The following is a 21,215-nucleotide window of genomic DNA, read 5'->3' on the forward strand; positions in this document are numbered from 1 at the left end:
CATTCAAAGTTTGACATTTCAATGGGTTGCTATAGCGCCCCCCTTTGGCCAATTGATGTAATATTGCTTCATTGGCATCCTCCCATGACCCTCTACCACTGTGCCAAATTTCACATGGATTGACCAAGTCAGTGAGGAGAAAAACGTGGAACAGACACATACAGAGTTTTCATCATTATATAGTAAGAGAAGATGTTTAGATGTCCATCTACATCCCAGCCCTCACCTGGGGCCTCATTTATAAAACTGCACAGGTAAGGTGACTAAAGGTGACATACGAAAGCAGACAGTGCGCACACACAAAAATATTCTGATTTATAACACAGTGCACACACATGTCCCACACTTGTTTCCGGTATTATAGGCCTTTGTAACGTGTTGTTAGCCAGGTCATTGTAATCGACTGAAGACCCAAACTCACTGAAAGCGTCTGAATTGTCCGTTTTGGAGTGCTGTTCTGTGCTCTCTGAATATTACTCACATATATTATAAAGGCTATATTATATTCGCTGTCAGTTTTAATGTGTGTTTCAAATTATTTTTGATGTTTTTGGGTGGATTGGGACTGGTGCTGTGACCCCTCTTGAATTACAAAAAAAAAAAGGCCTACTTAATACTGTAATCTGTAGTGACGTGATCTTTTGACTGTGCAACAAATCATTTAAAAAAAGAAAAAAAAAACATTTATTTTGGCCTTTTTCACACTTCACTTCCTGTCATTCCACCGTGTCTGTTCCAAATGAGAAATGGCAAAAAGGAATTAGTTAATACCAACATTATTTCTTCATTTTTTATTTGGCAACAAAAAAACAAATTAACCACATGATTTTTTTTTTATCTTAAAATGAACTTCCGATCATATGTTCAACATATCATTTGGTTTATAATGCATACCAGACTGAAAGCCTTGTACCAAATGGTTCAATACGAATAGCTGGATAGGGGAGACTGGGGTAAGTTGAGCCAAAGGGTAAGTTGAGCCACCCCTTGTTGCTAGGAAACTGTAAATAAAATTGAGCATGTGACCAAATATTTAGGAGGAAGGCATCATTTTATGGAGTCTGTGAAGGTAAGAACCACATGGGTTAAGTGGTTAGAGATTTATGTCCAAAAAAGAATTTTTCACTCATGAAAGTGAATTTAGACTATCATAAGTTTCATGGGGATTGTGTTTAGACCAAAATAGATCATTTTTAATTTGTTTTATACATCAATTGTGGTATCTATTAACTACCAAATGAGGTAGTACAGATAACATGAAAGTGCACCATTTTAGCTGTGGGGATTAAAATAAAGTCAATATGGTAGCTATGGGGTAAGTTGAGCCATAAGTTTCTGAGAAGAGGCAGAGCTGGATATGGCAAACCAGGCTTTACTTTCCAGGAGAAAGATGAGGGATTCTTCCCAAGAAGCGATGTAATCGCAAAACTCCCCAAACCTCAGAGTCCCAGCAGTTTGTATTCCTCTGCAGTAAAGGGGCAGGTGGGATATGGATGGAACGAGAGTAAGATGGAGGGAGGAGTTTAGAGAGGATGGAGGCCCTCCTGTTAGCAAGGACACCAAATTAGGATTCACGTTTACGGATTTAGTTCAGTGTTTTCTTTCCAAAAACACAGCTGTTAAGGTTCTCTTCCTAAGCGCCCTTTAAGGCATTCTCAGGCCTATGTTAAAATGTTTTAAAGTTGTTATATGCAATAATAATTTTAAAAAAGATTTGTACCTGTTGAATTGTGTATTATAAATAAAAATACACATGGATTTGAAGAAGCGTCTTATTTAATCCAGTACAGACACGTATAACTGGAATATCTTAACCCAGGGATGGAGGGAGGGAGAGAGGGGGAGGTGGGGGGAAGGGGGTAGGAGGGAGGGCAGGGGGAGGGAAGGAGGGAGATGGCACAATTTACCCCAGACACGGGGTAAGTTGAGCCACGAGACCACTTTTTTTTGGACAAGCTATATTATCAAAACAGTTATGTTTACACTCATTCTGTTTGTTTGTAGGGATGCACAACATCCTGAAATATATGCACATATATTAGTTAGCAACAAAACTATAATAGCCTTGATGTAGTGATCCTGAATATGAAAAGTGGCTCATCTTACAGTCTCCCCTACAGTATATTCCAGTGGGAGCCTCAGGAGCCAGAGGATAACAAAATATAGCTCAATGAAACATCAATAGCTTTTGTGTTGGGGTCATTTACATCAATTTAAGGATGTATAAAGAGATTTAATTAGATATGAATGTGACTAGTAAAAGCAGTGGGTCAAAGAGAATTATTACATCAAAGGATTTTATTTCAGATAAACAACAACATATTTGTGTGTGGTCCATAAGAGTGGAAACAATAGCAAAAAAATTCACACGTAACAGGTAAAACAAAGGTATTTCTTCAAAAATGATGCTCAAGTGTCTCTTTAGCACAAAGCAACATTTACTTTAGCTAACCAAAGTCAACGTGTCATTTTAGGGAGACACATTTTCTACGTGAACACATCTGAAGAAATTATATAATACACATTGAAGAGGTTTCAGACAATTACAAGACACAGGAGATTACACATACACACAGCTGTCTACACTATTTAACTGATTAATGACAACAAATCTAAAATGATCATGCAGTTTCAATTTGTTCAAAAATAATAGACTTGAATTTTTAGCTTTTAGTATAAACCCTAGATTGTAAAGCTTGTTCAGTCCCCAGAACCGAGGCGGGTCCTCATAATGTCGGTGGACTGAGGTTTGGCTCTCAGCATGATATCAACAGACATGTTTAGCCTTGTTTAGCACAAAGACAGGAAGCAGGGGAAACTCCTCGCTGAGCCCCATCAAAAGAAAAATCCCAGCTGTGTGTCATCAGCTAAAAAGGTCGTCACCAGTCCATCCTGTTGTTTGTTGTGTTTAGTTGACAGTAGAGTTTGGGCAGACCTCAAACCAACAAACCCACTATGAGTTCAGGATTTAAGAAATGCAGCGAACACCACAGTTTACATTTCTTTTGCTACACATGTTCAATAAACAAGATACAACATGTGAATTAAACAACATGTGAATCAAAACTGTGGATTGTAACAGCGATCATTGATGTTGACCTACATATTATGTTTATGCACTTCTGATTTCCAACAGCAAATACAGCAAAGTGGGTCTCATTCATGAAACGTGAGCAGAACGAATTTGTGTGTAAAGTGTTCACACAAATTCGTTCACAACACAAAGACACCTTTGAAACGCGTCAGTTAAACATGACAGGAGACTGGAAATATAGTACATTTAGCTACATGAGTTGGCATTTAGCAGATTTAACCTTCAGATTCAACACATTCTCACAATGACCTCGTCACCTATTGACATTTTGGTCATGGATTTTACGCATCCACAAACGACGTGCAAGGTACCCTGGGTACGCTGGTTGCTGATGTCCTGGGCGTGTTACATGCATTGTCTTCTTTCAAGATCCATCCATCCATTTTCATCCACTTATCTGAGGCCGGGTCGTGGGGGCAGCAGGCTGAGCAAAGCACCCCAGACATCCCTCTCCCCAGCAACACGTTCAAGCTCCCCTGGAGGACCCCGACACGTTCCCAGGCCAGATGAGATATGTAATCCCTCCAGTGTGTTCTGGGTCTGCCCCGGGGCCTCCTACCAGTGGGACTTGCCCGAAACACCTCCAGCGGGACGCGCCCAGGAGGATCCTGATCAGATGCCCGAGCCACCTGAACTGACCCCTTTCGACGCAAAGGAGCAGCGGCTCTACTCCGAGCTCCCTCCAGATGTCTGACTCCTCCCCCTATCTCTAAGGCTGAGCCCCGACACCCTACAGAGGAAAGTCATTTCCACCCCTTGTATCCGCGATCTCATTCTTTCGGTCACTACCCAGAGCTCATGACCATAGGTGAGGGTTGGGACGGAGATGGACCAGGAAATCGAAAGCTTTGCCTTTCAGCTCAGCTCCCTCTTCACCACGATGGACTGGTGCAGCGCCCGCATCACTGCAGAAGCCGCACCAAACCGTCGATCCATCTCACACTCCATTCTACCCTCACTGGTGAACAAGAACCTGACATACACTCCTGTTTTCACAGGAAATTTAAAGTTTACATACAGTCTCTTTCAAAATAAAAGCACTACATCGGTACATCACAGCGAAATGATGTTTTTTTTTCCCTTCAACAACAAAAACACGTGGTTGGTTTAGTAAAAGAGAGCAGTGTTTGACTTTTGAATCTTACCGGACGTGAACACTTCTCTCTTGGGTCAAAGTCAGTGTTTGTTGGACCCATCCACCGACCCTTCTGCCCACCCCATTCAGACTTTCACAACCTTAACTTTTGTCCTTGTCCTGCTGCGTTTTCCCCCTGATGCCGCCAGGCGCCATTAAACTATAACGGCAACTACTTGCGTATCATGCAGACGTTAAAGGATACCTTTTTCGTTGGTTTCTGAAGCTGCATTTCACTGCCCAAGCACCAGATTTGACGACTTCGAAGTGAGACCGGGCTCTCAGATTAGGTTTCTTAAAATGTGAATGGGTTATTTAAATTGATTTAAAACATGTGGTTTTTTCATCCCGTTCCCACTTGATTCAATCAGGAGCGAGAACTCCACTGATGTATCTTCTGTTTGAGTGGTGAGACTGTGAGACCCACGTTACTGACCGATCACTCAGCAGTCAGTGATGGCTGTCAGAATGTACCGCGATTTAACACTTAATATACCACGTACCTCACCGTACCTTCTGAGTTTGCTGTTGACTGCTTCAGTCGAGGCATGTCGCGATCTCCCCTGACAGAGGGGTCTCTCTGATGATGCAAGCAATGTGAGTGGGCGGAGCCTCCTGTAGCTGTTGCAGTTTTTTGTGTACATACTTTTTGTATGTGCAGATCTACTCACAGATTTACTAACATTTCATGAATGAGACCAAGTGATTCTTGGATTTCATTTTGTTCCAGTATAATGACAGAGATGTTTAAATTGAACATTCATTTACAAAATATTTAATTGGTTTGCCCTACAGCATCTACTCCTAACAGCTAAGGTAAATATTTTAATGGTTTAAGTAAAACTTAAGTAAAACTCATGAAAAGCGTGTTCTTGCCATGATGTTGTATCCAGTTGTCTTTACATCAAAAACTCTTACTCAGGCGAGACTGGTGGTCTTTATGCTGACTTCATTGGCTGGTCCAACACCTGCTGAGGTCACTGCTCTGCACCTGAACATGTACTCTGTGTTAGGACTCAGATCACTCACTGTGACTTCTTCAGCTTCTGATGCTGTCTTCTGTTTCCATCCATCGCCTCCACTGACACAGTACTCAACAGAGTAGGAGGTGATGTTCTCTGCTCCAAACTTTGGTGGAGAAATCTTCAGTGTCACACTCTTGTGGTTTGTTTGAGTGACTGTCACTGTTTCAGGCTTTGAAGGCGGCTCAAAGTTCTCACTGACTGAAAAGCCGTCTTTATAAAGGTAGATGCTTGAACCTTTCCGTGTCTCATTTGTTGAACCAGCTGTCAAGAACTTAATGTTCTTGTTCTCCTTGTTGGCCTCTGCAAAGTCACTGAAGAGCTTTGCTTTATGCCTTATTTCATCTGATAGTTCTTTTGAGGTGTACCATTGTTCTCTCTCTACATCATCAGTATGTGGATCTTTAGTATCTTCTAGTTTGGGTGTTTGTCTCAAGTGGTTTGATAAAGCTGAGAGGAAGGGTTCGGCATATTCCAGTGAGGTGAAAACAAAACACGCTGCATACTCTGCACTGTGAGTTTCTTTGTACAGGTGATTTTGAGATGGAACGATCTTGGTGTTTTTCATCATGTTGGTGAAAGACATTAATGTGTAGATTTCTCTCTCTTTATCGTCAATCCACTCGTTCAGGTCTTTGCTGTTGAAAGGAGAAGAATGTCTCTTCTTCAGGATCTCTGTGAGGACAGCCTCTTTCTCTTCTCCTCCTCGGATTGATGGAAGCATCTTGGCCAACTTTCGCTGAAATCCAACCTTGTACCCAGAGCACACTTCTTTAAAGGTTTTAATCTTTTTGCCAATCTGTGAGAACTGCTGTGCTGTGGTTGTCAGTATATCATTGCACCTCATTTCCAGCTCACTGAAGTCCTCCAGGACAGCCTGGACTTCTTCTACAGACACAGCACTTATCTCACGCATGAGTTTAGCAGCAGAAGGATCTAAACTCGTCAGTGGCAACAGCCAGACCTTCACTGGTACAACATTTTCTCTGTTGGCTCCCAGTAATTTTGGCAGACTGTGGTAGACTTGTATGGCATCCTGAGAGGTTGAAGGAGTTTTTTCAAGTAAAAAGTCTCCGTGGAATTTGCAGGAGAATTCCTCAACTTTTTTGAAGTCTTTGTCTTCTATTTTCACGCAACCTTCAGCATCTATCTGAACACTGGGAATCTTCTTGACCATCACCTTCAGGTGGCCTTGAATGTCTCTCAGATTTTCATCACTGGACACCTCTCGGTCAAAGACAAAAAAGGCTTGTGCCCCATAAAGAATAGCTGTGACCGCATGTGTTGCTCCTCCTTGACCAATAACATCTAGATACTTCAAATTGCTTTTTCCAAGATGATCCATTGATAGTTGCTGGAACCTTGTGGTAACTTCATATTTGAGTGTCACTCTGGCTTGATTTTTGGATGTCTTATTATCACGCAGGTATTTGGCTGATCCTGCAACCTCTACCAGTCCACTACAGAAACTTGCCTTCAGGGATGCTTCTACATTTAGAGCTGAAGATTTGCCCTCAATTGATTCTGATGCTGTAATGTCAAAAGTATTGTAATGTTGAGGTCTTTCTCGTATGCCTTTTACCAGACTGTCATGGTCCCACAATGTCAGGCCTGCAAAGAAAGGAGGGAAATAATTGTGAATCAAGGAATGGAAAATGTTTATTAAAAACCATGGAATAGAAAAATCTCTGCCCAGACTACATTTAACTTGAAAGCATGACACTGTTCTTGAATATCCAATCCTCTTTCAGCTACCTGTTATGTGTTCCAGGGTTGCTGAGCCTGTCCCCACTAAATTATATTGATAAAACATAAATATGCATGACTTCATGCATATTTGGAAAACTGTGAACTGGACCGATCTCTTTGATCTGAAGTATTTCCAATGAAAACTTTTCAAAGGTTTATAGATTATCCAGAAAAACAAGTACATGGATACAAACAGCAGGCTCCTGAGTGAAAGTCCATGTTCAACCCATTCACCACCTTTCCCACCCACGCACCATGGAGTTTATCGCTCTTTATTCCATCAGATGGGTTTCATAGACTGTTAAAATAATGGACGTAGATACTGTGACGTCATTCATTGGTTTGAGGACTCCAATTTTGAAGTCTCAAGTTCGGCACTTCGACTATCACTGTGTTGGTTTTTGGAGCCAGAAGTGACCAGATTTGGTCACAGTTATGTTACCTACATTATTTTTACTTTATTGAAATGATATTGGCACAGTATCTAATATGTTGAAATTTGTTAGTTGCAGATAATACAAGTTTATTGATTTCAGGAAGGGACATGAAAGGGTTATTAAAAACAGTAGAGAGTCGCGAAAATTGTTCGCCATTAGGTTATCACTAAATGAAAACAAAACAAGTTTTCAGACGAGATTTAAAGAGGCGAACAGAGTCAGCTGATCTGATGCTCAGTGTGAGGCTGTTCCAAAGCCGAGGAGCAAGAACTGAAAAGGCTCGATCACTCTTTGTCTTTAACCCGGACTCTGGAACAGTGGACTGCCAGATTTTTGAGAGCCTTGTATGTGATAAAAAGAGCTTTAAAATGGATTCTGGAAGAGACAGGAAGCCAATGCAGGCAGGCCAAAATAAGTGTAATGTGTATGGATCATTTTGTTTTGGTCTGCTGAATTTTGAATGATTTGAACCTGATGTATACACCGATCAGCCAAAACATTAAAACCACTGGCAGGTGAAGTGAATAACATCAATCATCTTGTTACAATGCAATGTTCTGCTGGGAAACCTTGGGTCCTGGCATTCAAGTGGATGCTATCTGATGCGCTCCACCCACCCAAACACTGTTGCAGACCAAGTAAACCCCCTCATGGCAATGGCACTGCTCGATGGCAGTGGCACCAATGCACCATGCCACACCACAAAAACTGCTCAGGAATGACCCCAGGAATAGGACAAAGAGCTCAAGGCATTAACTTGGCCTTCAAATACCCCAGATCTCAATCTGATCAAACATCTGAGGAATGTGCTGGTACCCCAGAGGTACCCCCAAATCCATGGTGGGTCCTCCTTGGACCGAACTTGGCTCTGACCTGTCAAGGCATGGACACAGGACCTGTGGAGGGTGTCCTCTGGTGTCTGGCATCAGGGTGTTACTTTCAGATCTACTGAGTCCTGTGGGTTGTGAGGTGGGGTACCAACACATCTTACAGATGTTTGATCAGATCAGGATCCAAGGAATTTGGAGGCCAGGTCGATGCCTTGAGCTCTTTGTCAAGTTCTTCGGACCATGCGGGGAGGTATCTGGACTGCTCTGGTGTTTAGTTGTGTGGAGTGTGCAAGTGTATGTCAGAGCCATGTCAACGTCACCTGTCAGGGGTTTTAATGTCTTGGCTGATCGGTGTAGATCATTTGTTTAAGCGGGTGGACAAGGCGTTACAGTAATCAAGGCGGGATGATATAAGAGCATGAATGATTTACTCTGTGTTACTGAAGGACAGAAGTGACTTACATTTGGAGATGTTCCTCAGCTGGTAAAAACAAGACTGGACTATGTTTTTTACTTGTTGCTCCAGGGACCAAATTACTGTCCAGAATAACCTCAAGATTTTAGGATGTTGGGAGTATGGGGGCTGACGGGTGGCTGAATTTGTTTTGAGATATGTTCAGGGCCAATGTTAAGAACTTCTGTCTTCTCAGAGATGAAATTTAAAAAGTTTGGGACATCCAGCTTTTTGAATCATATAGGCAATTAAGATGAGATGCTAATTTACGGGTGTCAGAGGGTTTGAAAGACACGTAGAGCTGTCTGTCATCTGTGTAGCTATGGAAAGAGATGTTGTGATGACGTATTATCTTGCCCAGGGGTTGCAAGTAAAGGGTAAACAGACCAGGTCCCAAGACTGATCCTTGTGGTATGCCATGTTTTAACTGAGTAGTTCTTGAGGAATATTCCCCAAACTAAAAGAGCATATGAAGCAAAATGTTGGGGAGTGATTATAGATCAAAAACTCTGTTAGAAACCACAAATAGAGCATATTAAACATACTTTTTGCTACATTTATTGCTGTTCCTTATAAAAAAGGGAGCTGTTGAATAAAAAATTGTCTTTCTAGACTGTACTGTTCACATGTATTGCCATATATGTCTTACTGTGCTAAAATTTGAGGTGATACATATAAAAGAAATCTCCGCCCTGTATTTTAACTTGAGATAAGAGCTCTTAGAGTAATATAAAGCCAATTATCAACTGTTTATAGGCTCCTACACCTTAAAGGTCCTTGATATTGTGCATTTAAAAACATTAAAAATACTTTTTTTTGAGTTGTAAATAAAAGCCCTCCTGTCTGTATTCATTGTTTTATGAAGAGAAGGAAATTGTCATCAAAGAGGTCTGTTTATTCATGAAATATAAAATGAGAATTAATGTAAGATACAGATGTGTTTCAGGTTCGAGAGTCAAAGTGTGGAATAGACTCAGAGCTAAGTTGAAACTGTGTCGCTCTCTGTTGAGTTTCAAAAAATGATTAAAGTGTACAGTAATGAAGGATTATAATTCAGATTATGTATTTATTAATGTATTTCCTTTCTTTGGTGTTGCTGATATTCAGGGTTATCCTTTGGTTGATATGCAAAAATAAGCCATGGGCTTCAGCCTTTTCCTTATTTGGTTATTGACTGTGAGAAAATCTGTGTGAAATATTCTTTGTTCCTAAAGATGTATGTAACCAAAATAAAAATGATTCATTCATTCAACTGGTGTTTTAGTAAATACGGAGCTAAACAAATTCAGACTGCAGCTGCAAAGTCAGTGATAATCACTTTGTCAGTATATTAAGCCCTGAAATTTTGGTTAATCTCCAGTTGTGACACATTCATTTGAACAGGTGCGTCCTTACCAGGGATTAATTTTTCATGGCGGCAGTCATACAGCATCCCAAGGCTGAAAGGACGGCCGAGGGCCGCCATCTCCATCGCCTTGTCCATCACTCAGCACAAACTAATAAAACAGATGACAGCATCACTGTTTACCTCTGTCCAACCTGTTACAACCCTTTCTTACCTCAACACGTCAAATACCGCTGATGTGTTGGCTGACCTAAACGTCAGAACATGACGCAGTAGGAACCCTCTTGCATGAGTTTTTGATGTTCAGGGACAGCATCTCAATTGGTGCTTGTTATGTGCATTGTTTCTTTTCAAAACACACTTGTGTTTTCACAGGAAATGTACAGTTTCTGCTCGTTACATGCATACAGTCTGTTTCAAAATAAACTCACAACGTGGGTAAAACAATTCGTGTTTAGATTTCCTTGAGCTGAGGTTACAAAAGTCTGTAATAAGGTTTGGAGAAAAACATGGTTTGGATTAGAAGGAGAACAGTTTTTACTGGTGTAACATCACATCACGTGACATATGTCATGTGACATACATTATAGCATGCTACACATACCAGCACACCACATTATAATTAAAATAACTCCACTCACCTTTGGTTTCACACAGTAAACAAACAGCAGGTGAAACAGAACAGGGTGAAAGTCTGATGTTTGTTTGACTCATCCACCTCCACTCCTGCCCGCCAAATAGGAACTTTCTTGCTCTTTTTTACTACAGTAGTTGCCCACAGTCTTAGAAAAAGTCACTGTCTGGTGTGTTTCATACCGCTGCAAAATGTGTTTCTGTGTGTCGGTATCCAAAGCAGGGATCACTGACAAAGCAGCGGTATTTGACGAGTTTGGAGAAAGAATGGACTGGTTAATTTCATCGTGTAAAGCTGTGCAAGCATTTACAATTATTAAATATTAAAAGGGTTTCTATATCTAAACACTTGGGCATTAGTCTCAAAGTTAAAAGACAAAATCCAAAGTATGGTCGAGGTGTTTTTCACTCTTAATTACATTTCTTTCTTACTAAACAACATGGAACCATTGGAAGTAGTGCCTCTGATGTACTAAAAATATTAATTGGATTGTAAATGTAACCCAGTAGAAAACAGTTACTATTGTTGTTCCCCTTAAAATATTATTTTTTATTTAATTAACCCTCTTTAGTTATTATTCTGTCAGTAATATTAATTTCGCACACTCTCAATTCTTATTTGTTGTATTATATAGATGGTTCGTGAGAGAAAGTAGCCCCACCCTCTTCTCGCGAGAGTTACAGTGCGGAGGGAGAATGCAGAGTAGTGCGGCGCGGAGTCAGAGCTACAGAGTCAGGGCAGCGATACGAGCAGAGGGAAATCACGGAAGAGAAAGTCAATAAGAAGTCACGAAAACAGCGGTGGTTAACTCACTTATCAACACAGGATAACCAGAGAAAGTGTACCTACCTGCAGCAGAGAGGTGGTCGAGGATCTGTGGGTTATTATTTTCGGCAGAGACTTGGTGAGTCGCTCGAGCTAACTAGCGCTAGCACATGCTAACTGTAGTAGCCACATCGTGATTCAGCTCGTGAGATGGCAGAAAACTTGTTGATACATGAACGTGACCTGCCGCTACTGTTTACTGTGTGTTTTAAGAGTTAAATCTGCATATTTTGCTCTGATAATCTGATGAAACAAATGAGGTGTGCTATTTATTTTCCTGTGTATTCGCTTTGAGATGCACTGTTAGGGTGTGTGTCTTGTTAAATGCTGCTAAACATGTTCATATATCACAGAGGCAGAAACTCTGAAGCCCTGAATTGATATTCTGATGTGTGTTAAAGGTGCATTTTGCTAAATTTCAGTTCATAATCCAATGTTGTGAATTTAATGTGTGAAATGGTTAAAAAGGGATTAAAATGAACCATATTTCATGTGGGAAAATGAGTTAAAATTATCATAATTCATGGTAAAGGAGCTAAAATGATCATAATTCATGGTTAAATAGCTAAAATAATTCATGTTGATCAAAAATGATGAAAAATGTGTGAAAATACTCACCTTAAGAAAAAAAAGAAAGAACTGTACAACATAAAAAAAAATTTTTTTAATTTAATCACTATTGTGTTCCAGTAGTGTGTTGAGATTTATGTATTGAATATGGCCATAAGAGAAGTTTGATGATTCTGTGTAGTGATAGCCCTGTCTTTATGCAGGCTAGGTTTTGAGACCCTATAGAAACCTTTAGAGGTGGATCTGGATTCTCCTGGTTGAGGGAGATGGCGAGCCAGTGAAGATTTTCCTTGCCAACGGAGTAGGGAACCAGCACCTGAGCCGGAAGAGGACATCCAACTCCTTCTTCACCTTAACTGATAGTGTCTGTGGTAGGACCACCACACACACACCTGACGTGTGACCCCTGACTCTTTGAACTTTCCCTTGACTTGACATACAGACAAAGCGTGCTGACTAACAACGACAAAACATTAAAGGAACATTCAATGAACAATTAAAGGAACATTCAAGGAACCATTAAAGGAACGTTACTGTTCCAATGGGACACTTTTATTTGGTTTTGTACTGAAAAAGAAAAACTGTGAACCACTGAGTGATCAGATGCCATTGCACTGAATTTTGTTTATTCTATTTTATTTTATTTTCCATACTGTTAATATAGTTGACTGCTTCCAACATACCGTGTGGCTTCATTTTGTTATTGTGTCTGTCAATTCCTCTTTAAACCCTCCTCCACGAACCTAGTCTCTGGTCCAAACTCTGAAGTAACTGGCGGGTTACATAAATAAAATCAAAAGAAACAAACACAACTATTATCACTGTTTTGTTCTTTTCATGTTTAGTAGTCCTAATGTATGATTTTATGCTAGGATGTACTGCGCTCATCATTATACCGCCCATTCTCATTCTGAATTCATCAAATACTGTAGCTTTGTCACTGATTTGGCATCAGACAGTGAAGTCAAAAGCCACCTTTCGTGGTGGTATGGTACACCGAGATGGAACCTTCTGCAGTGTTATGATATGCTCCGCCAACAGTACCTGTCGGTGCAGAATAATGCACAGACAGGTGGTGTCAGTTCATGACACGGAAAGATGAAACCTCTCATGGCAATATTATACGCCGCCAGACTGTGTCACTTTGAAAGGTTGCCAGTGATGTTGTTATATAAGGAGTTGGAAAGTGCCTATAGGGCGGGTGGGAGAGGTGGTGGATGAGTCCAACAAACCTGGACTTTCACTCAGGAGCCCGCTGTTTATTTCCCGTGTGAATGAAGTGCCAAACCATGATGTTATTTTCAGTGGTTGCCACATGCTTTTGTTGCCTAAACCTAGCCATGTACTTTGTTCACATCTGCCATTGGTTGCCACATACTTTTGTTGCCTAACCATAACTACGACCTTTTTTGTTTATATTGCTGCATTGGTTACCACATATGTTTGTTGCATAAAGCTAACCATGTACTTTTGTTGACATTGCTGCATTGGTTGCCACGTATTTTTGTTGCCTTACCTTAACTACAAACTTTTTTTTGTCGTTGCTGCATTGGTTACAACATACTTTTGTCACCTAAACCTAACCATGTAGTTTTGTTGACATTGCTGCATTGGTTGCCACATAGGCTACTTTTGTTGCCTAAACCGAACCATCTACTTTTGTTGATACTGCTGCGTCGGTAACCACATATTTTTGTTGCCTTACCTTAACTACAAACTTTTTTTTGTCGTTGCTGCATTGGTTGCCACATACTTTTGTGGCCTAAACCTAACCATGTACTTTTGTTGACATTGCTGCATTGGTTGGCACATATTTTTGTTGCCTTACCCGAACTACAAATGTTTTTTTGCCATTGCTGCGTTGGTTACACTATATACGTTTGTTTCCTAAACCTAATCATGTACTTTTGTTGATATTGCTGCGTTGGTTGCCACATACTTTTGTTCCCTAAACCTAACCAAGTACTTTTGTTGACATTGCTGCATTGTTACCACATATTTTTGTTGCCTTACCCTAACTATGAACTTTTTTTGCAGTTGCTGCGTTGGTTGCAGCATCCTGGAGCATCAACAGCAGACACAGGAGGATACCTTGTCTGTGATAGGTAGACGTGAAAGTCCACTGACGAAGCGGCGCCATGTCAGGACCTGAGATATGAACATAATCATGCTCCTCCATCCTTGAACTAGCCTGTATCATTTCACACTAATGTAAATATTGCACCCTTTTACCACCTAAATCAAGTAAAACAATATTATCAGTTAAATTGCTTCACGCCCTTTCAGAGTTATAGATTTTCTTTATGTGCAGCTCATTTGCCTCATCGATACATAGAAGTGCATGTGCTCAGCCAAAAACATCAGAAGTGGTGAGGAGAGCAAAATTGTGGTCTGTTTCTTTTTTACCTGTGTTTAACCACTTCATGTAAAACAAGAAAACCCAAGATTTATCCTGCTTTGTTAACATCAAAAATGTGATACGAGCCGAATGATTCATCCACACCTGAACTTCTTTGCCTTTGTTGCTTTCTTGAAAAATCCTTAAGCTTGTCTGAGATGGTCTACAAAAACATGAATCACTATAAAATTAAAATGAAATCATGCAGTCATGTTCGGGCACCGATAACCTTCAGCATCACATAAACACAACACATGCAGAGTAACAGCTCAGTGTGTTCAGCAACTTACCGTTCAGTTTGCAGAGTAACAGCTCAGTGTGTTCAGCAACTTACCGTTCAGTTTGTCTCTGATCAGGAGGAGAGGACGAGTGCTGCTTCAGCTGACTCTGTAGCTCCTTTTATGCACTGCGCGCGCACACGCACACACACACACACATGCACTATGGTGTGGCTTCATTTTGTGCTGAGTCATGCCTCAATAAATGAATAAATCATAATCAATTCGGAGGTGGACGGATGGATGAAGCGAATCTTGTTCTCCTCTCCCTCTTCCTCTCTGAGAGATAACAGTAGGATCAATGACCAGAGGGCTGAGATACACAGGGACTGAAAGTGTTAATGGCTTCACACAAGTCAGACCATTTCCCCGAAATGCCAACCTGCAAAACTGAAAGTGAAAGCAAACTGCTGCATTTTACACACTCATGTTTATACTGATGATGTTTTTGTATCCTCTGAGTATCTCATTAGGGCGTGGGATAAGAGGAGAAAAGTAACATTAGAAAGACCCCTCTAACTCTGATTTGGTCGGAGTGTTAGGCCCAATCCCAATACACCCCTTAACCGTACCACTTGCCCCTACCCGTCCGTTTTGCGCGTTCACGCATAGGGGTAGGGATGTCCAGATTCTCATTGAGGCAGAGGGGAAGGGCGGAGTGCTAGGGCTATGTGGCCCTCCAAACGGAGTTTTTCAGAGGCACACTTCAAAGCGAGTGCTAGGAGAAATCTACCAGAATGCCTTGCGAATCAAGATGGCAGGGAAGGCTTCACAGGCAATGAAAGAAAACCATAAATGTAAGTATTTTCTTCGTAACTAAAGATTTAAAGACTATGATAGCCATCGGAAATATCGTTTCAATGTATTATATACATTTGTTCTAACAAACATAACAAAAAAAAATCGCTAGTTGTGAGGTTTCCCTGGCAACATACTTGTCACGTCTTTTTATGACGTCACTGACGATTAATGATGACGTTTCTAGGTATGAAGGGTTGTCCCATTTCATAGGGGAATATTTCAACCCCTACCCCTTGTAACTTTGTTGCAAGTGGTAAGGGACACTCGAAAAAGAGGGGTAGGGGTAGGGGCGAAAATGAGAAATCGGACTGGGCCTTAGTCTGTGAACTGGATCAAAGAGTGTTTGGCACTGATCCATGCAGATGTAGCTTTTGTCTTGATTGGATTTATGTTTTGTGTCTTGTACTCAGGGGGCTCATTTATACTTTACTTTGTGTTGTGGGATATCTCCTGATGCATTGTTTGTGGGAAGTTTATGGGTTTTTTGTGCCTGATAATGTTTGTGTTTATGTCTGGATAATATTTATGTATTATGCTCTTAGATGATGGTTGATGACATACCAGAGCAACACATCCAAACGCCAACCTCGTCACATATCAGCATTTGGTCATGGACTTTGCGCGTCCAGATACAACGTGAAAAGTAGCCCGGGCGCGTTGTTTGTTTGCGTTGCCTGTTAGATGCATTGTGTTCTTTCAAGATAAACATACGTCATAACAACAATGCGACTTGACATGTCGACATGTTTTTTTCCTCCAAAAACTAACAAACATCGTTGGGTTTAGGAAAAAAAGAACAGGGTTTGGCTAACAGGACGTGAACACTGCTCTCCAGGGTGAAAGTTGGTGTTTGTTGGACCCATCCACCATCTCTCCCACCCGCCGCACTCAGACTCTTGTTGCCTTAACTTTCATTCTTGTCTCACCGTGTTCCCCCCCAACACTGCCGAGTGCTGTTTAAATATAACGGTGACCAGCCGTGTATCATGCCGGTATTAAAGGATGGCTTTTTTCATCAGTTTACTCAAGTGCTGGATTTGGAGACTGGGATGACCAGAATGGTTGGTTTATTACTGGTTGATGTGTCTGAATAATCCAGGGCTGGCTCTTGGCATCGGCCATATAGGCGGTCGCCTAGGGTGCCACACGCTGGCAGGGGCGCAGCTGCAAGCCCTCAAAAAAATAAAATAAAATAGAATAAATAAAATAAAATTTGCAGCCCCGACTGGCACCCTTTCCTCAAGAATACCAACAGTATCTATTATTAAAATCTGTTTTCCATACTTCTATTATTATCGTAAAAGTATCACAATAAAATATATTTGATGACAAATACAGTTTACAGAGGAAATATGGCCTAACTCAATCAAACCGAACCCTAATCCCGCCTAGGGCACCAAAGTGGCTAGAGCTGGCTCTGGAATAATCCCATGAGGAATGGGTCATGTAAATGTCCACGCATAAAAATGAATTATTCATTAATTAATTAATTTATTTATTTATTCATTCATTGTTTTCTTGCTAAGGCGGCATGGTGGTGTGGTGGTTAGCACTCTCACCTCACAGCAAGAGGGTTGCCGGTTTGATCCCGGGCGTGGGAGCCCTTCTGTGCGGAGTTTGCATGTTCTCCCCGTGTCAGCGTGGGTTCTCTCCGGGCACTCTGGCTTCCTCCCACAGTCCAAAGACATGCAGATTGGGGACTAGGTGAATTGGTAACTCTAAATTGTCCGTAGGTGTGAATGTGAGCGTGAATGGTTGCGATAGTCTGGCGACCTGTCCAGGGTGTACCCTGCCTCTCGCCCGATGTCAGCTGGGATAAGCTCCAGCCTCCCCGCGACCCTCAAGAGGATGAAGCGGTTAGAAGATGAATGAATGAATGAATGAATGTTTTCTTGCTGTAAAGCTCAAGGTTCTTTCACATAATGTCATATAGCTACACTCACCAGGCACATTATTAGGTACACCTGTTCAACTGCTTGTTAATGCAAATAGCTAATCAGCCAATCACGTGGCAGCAGCTCATTAACATTTAGTCATGTAGATGTGACGGGGTCAGTTTTCTAATAAAGTGCTGTGTTTGTTTTAAATTTTGTTGTGTATTGTTTTTAAGTGGGTTTTGAACATGTAGTTTTTATCCAGCTGGCCCTGAACTGCTCACGCCCTCCAGCAACAATCGGCATCATTGACGCCAGGTGGAGGAGGGTGTGTCTGCAGACCTGGAGACCGCAGATTCAGACCTGCAGATCTGGACCCGCAGTTCTAGACCCCTTGTATTTCGCGACAGCGCCTTCTATTTCATTGGAGGCCAACATACTATTACAAATATTGAATATGGCCGACGACGGTCCGAGTGTGAGTATTGAATGTGAATCATATTATTTGTTTAAACTATTTTGTTGACTTGAATTAGAGAGCAAACTTCATGTTTTACAGTGATACGTTTAAAATGATATGACTGTCTTTACCACGATAGTCTGAAAGGCACGTCAAATATGGGTTAAAGTAGTAGGTAATAGTTTAGCTTGTTAGCAATGAACTGTTTGACCTGCACATTTTGTTTCATGAAACCGAAGCATGTGCTTTAAATTAAACACGAATAAATGATTAAAGCAATGAAGTGGATGATATGAGAAAAACGTGTATAGGCTTACGTTGCATGAAACTGTTTAACTTACATATTGGCAATTAGTGTACTTTATGCTAAAAGTTAATTTTGTATTCATGTATATCATGTAATACACCTTTATTTTTTTTAATATATTTTTTCCTTTTATTATTCATAATATATATCACCTGTGTTTATATCACTACACTGATATTACTCTATAACATATATTTAGAGATTTTGTGGATAGAAATTAAGCTCATCCAGCGCAGATGATCAGAAATGTATTTTTGTCTATTATTAGGTTTTGGCCTTGTTTATGTGTGTAAAACGGTTGAAAAATCTTAACTTTGAATAATTAGGGACTCTCTTTTTAAGGTGCACATAACAATCCAGAAAGGGGAAACCACAGTGAAGTGGAGGAGTTTTGTGGAGGATCGAAGGGCAGATGAGGAAGGAAGGGGCACTATTGTTAATATGTTGATATAATAATGTATTTGCCATGCTCCAGAATCTTCAGTATTTCAGTGTAGACTGTGATAGGTATTTAATTTTTGTGTTTTCAATTTCTGTTTTCAATTTTGTGATATGTTTGATTTCTTTTTTTTCTCTGCAGATCTCCCTGATGTGTGATGTAACCACTGCACACAATAAAACATTTCAAACCATTTCAGTATTTCACAGCCTTTGTTTCAAATTCCCACAACAAAAGTGAGCACTGGACACCCAAGACCAGACATTTCCTATTATATGTTGTAGCGGGTTTGATCAATGCAGTGCAAGTTTCTGGCGTGCTAATCAGAGCAGTCTGATGAATATTAAGAAATAAAGAACTAAAATAGTTGGATCAAACCATACAGAACAACCAGTAAACAATAATGATGCAGAACAGCACTCAGGCATAAGTCAACAATTAAATCTTGGTATTTTTATTCGGGTGTAATAAAATTTTAAAACTGTAAATTGTAATAAAGCATTAAAAGTCCAACTTCTTTCAAACAGTGGTGTTTGGATGAGACGCTGATTTAGTTGCAGTTATACAGCCGTCCAGTAGGGGACGAAAAACAAGGGGTCTAGAACTGCGGGTCCAGAACTGCGGGTCTGAATCTGCAGTCTCCGGGTCTGCAGAGACATACTATTGGGCCAGGTGTGCAGCAGCCTCTGACAAACGGCTTAAGCAGCAGCAGAGAAGCCACGCAGAGAGACACCATGCAGCGACAGATACTACGCAGCGGGAGAGGCGGAAAGGGCCTCACCACCACTGTACGAGAACCTCCAGGAAGCTAGCAGATCGCTGAGCAGGACCGTGGTGCCAGGCCTGAGAAGTGACGAGTGGAGCCGGGAAGGGAGACGACAGGACCGGGGAGAATAAGCCTCGCTGTGGGCTGGATTGGAGGGGAAGCAACGTAGGATAATAGAGGGGTGTGGTCGCGATGCACCCCTCTTGCAGCTAAGTACCCGCCATACTCATTTAACCAGCCATTTTAACTTTGGGAATTTACTTTTTAACTGTGGGGACTTTTTTAGTGAGCTTTTATTGAGATCACTTCGGGCCATTTAACGAGACACCTTGCACTAGGGGCGGCTCGCCAATAGAGGGCGATAGGGCGCCGCCCCTCCTCGAGCCACAAAAGAAAAGAAAGATGATGATAAATGCATGATTATCATCATCATTATTGTCATATATATACACAATATATTAATTATTCTGATAATTTTCACTTGAAACAGCTCTTCCTGCCTCTGAATATCCAATCAGATGCAGTGTGGAGTCAGTTCCGGCCCTGTTGAAAAACAACAACAAAAAATGTTCAGGTTAGGTCAAAGAGCAGTGATACTATGTGATGTGCATTGTATTAAGTTGTAGTGTATGCCTGCATTTAATCAGAACACAAAATGAATTTCCACTTAGCTATAATAAAATGTTTTCTGATTAAGACTGACAGTGACTCAGTGAATGCCTTATTCAGTTTTATTTGATTAATGGTAAAACAGGTCTCTGTTTACATTCAAAGGTATTTATGTGGGCAAACTGATGAAAGTAGTCTGTTGATGACCACAGTGGATTGTTCAGTCATTGTAGAGCCAAATTAATTCAAATTTACCCATTGAACGGGTCACCTCAGCCATCATCACAACAATTGCCCCCCCTGAGAAATTTGGCAGGAGCCGCCACTGATCGAGACCATAGTTTTTATCCAGTCTTGGTTTGTAAAACTTATAAACAACATGCTTGTGGGTGACACGGAGTGCTGTGGGGTGGGTGGATTGAACATATTTAACTTATATTTATTACCCAAGTGGCTCTTAATTTGCTGTGTGCCACTGAGTGTGTTCTAAAAACATGTTGTGGAATAAGAAGTACTGCCATTAGACCAACGGCTGACTAAGAGACTGTGTCTCTCTTATTTATGACTCATGGACACTAGAGTAATCGCATTTGTTTTTTAATCCTTAAGGACTCCCATCTGCAGCCTCAGGACTTTGTGGAGGACAAGACGGAGAGGACGGGGAAGACCACCACAAGTGACTTTGGGCTGAGGTTTCTTAAATTCTTTTAAAAGTAAACTGTTAAATTGTTGCCCTTGATTGTGTTTTTTTTTTAACTCTGCTTATCTGATTCCAAGAACCTGCATAGATGTTCTAACAGAGTCCTAGGCTCTTTTCAATCTAGGTGGCGTTGTCGGTTTTATAACATTTTGTCCAAATTTAAAAGTTCCTTTAACCTCGCCACATAGACATGGTAAAGACGAGCTGCTGAAGTTCAAACGGAGCATCAGAATGATGAAGAGCTGCTGAAGTTCAAACGGAGCATCAGAATGATGAAGAAAGGTGATTTAAGTGACTTTGAATGTGCCATGGTTGTTGGTGCCAGAGGTCAGAGGAGAATGGCCAGACTGGTTCAAGATGATAGAAAGGCAACAGGAAGTCAAATAAGCACTGGTTCCAACCAAGGTGTGCAGAAGACCATCTCTGAAGCAACAACACCTTGTCCAACCTTGAAGCAGATGGGCTACAGCAGCAGAAGACCACACCAG

At 41.0% G+C, this 21,215-nt stretch overlaps 1 protein-coding gene across 4 annotated transcripts in view; it reads right to left on the reverse strand.

Annotated features, from left to right (window-relative positions):
• Positions 1 to 2,329: 2,329 nt before the first annotated feature.
• Positions 2,330 to 21,215, reverse strand: part of LOC126408799 (cytolytic toxin-alpha-like) — a 63,564-nt gene continuing 44,678 nt past the window's right edge. For 2 of the 4 annotated variants that reach the window (XM_050074491.1, XM_050074490.1), the window contains exons 2-3: positions 10,117 to 10,217; positions 2,330 to 6,862 (exon numbers count right to left, since the gene is read on the reverse strand). In XM_050074491.1, coding sequence (XP_049930448.1) covers positions 5,148 to 6,862; positions 10,117 to 10,204 — 1,803 coding nt within the window. In that variant the 5' untranslated portion in view covers positions 10,205 to 10,217 and the 3' untranslated portion in view covers positions 2,330 to 5,147. Of the gene's footprint in view, positions 6,863 to 10,116; positions 10,265 to 14,827; positions 14,880 to 21,215 lie in introns of those variants that run through there. The other 2 variants (XM_050074489.1, XM_050074492.1) reach the window with 2 other exon arrangements.

Source organism: Epinephelus moara, chromosome 21 (genome assembly GCF_006386435.1).
Source record: "Epinephelus moara isolate mb chromosome 21, YSFRI_EMoa_1.0, whole genome shotgun sequence".
Lineage (NCBI taxonomy): Eukaryota > Metazoa > Chordata > Actinopteri > Perciformes > Serranidae > Epinephelus > Epinephelus moara.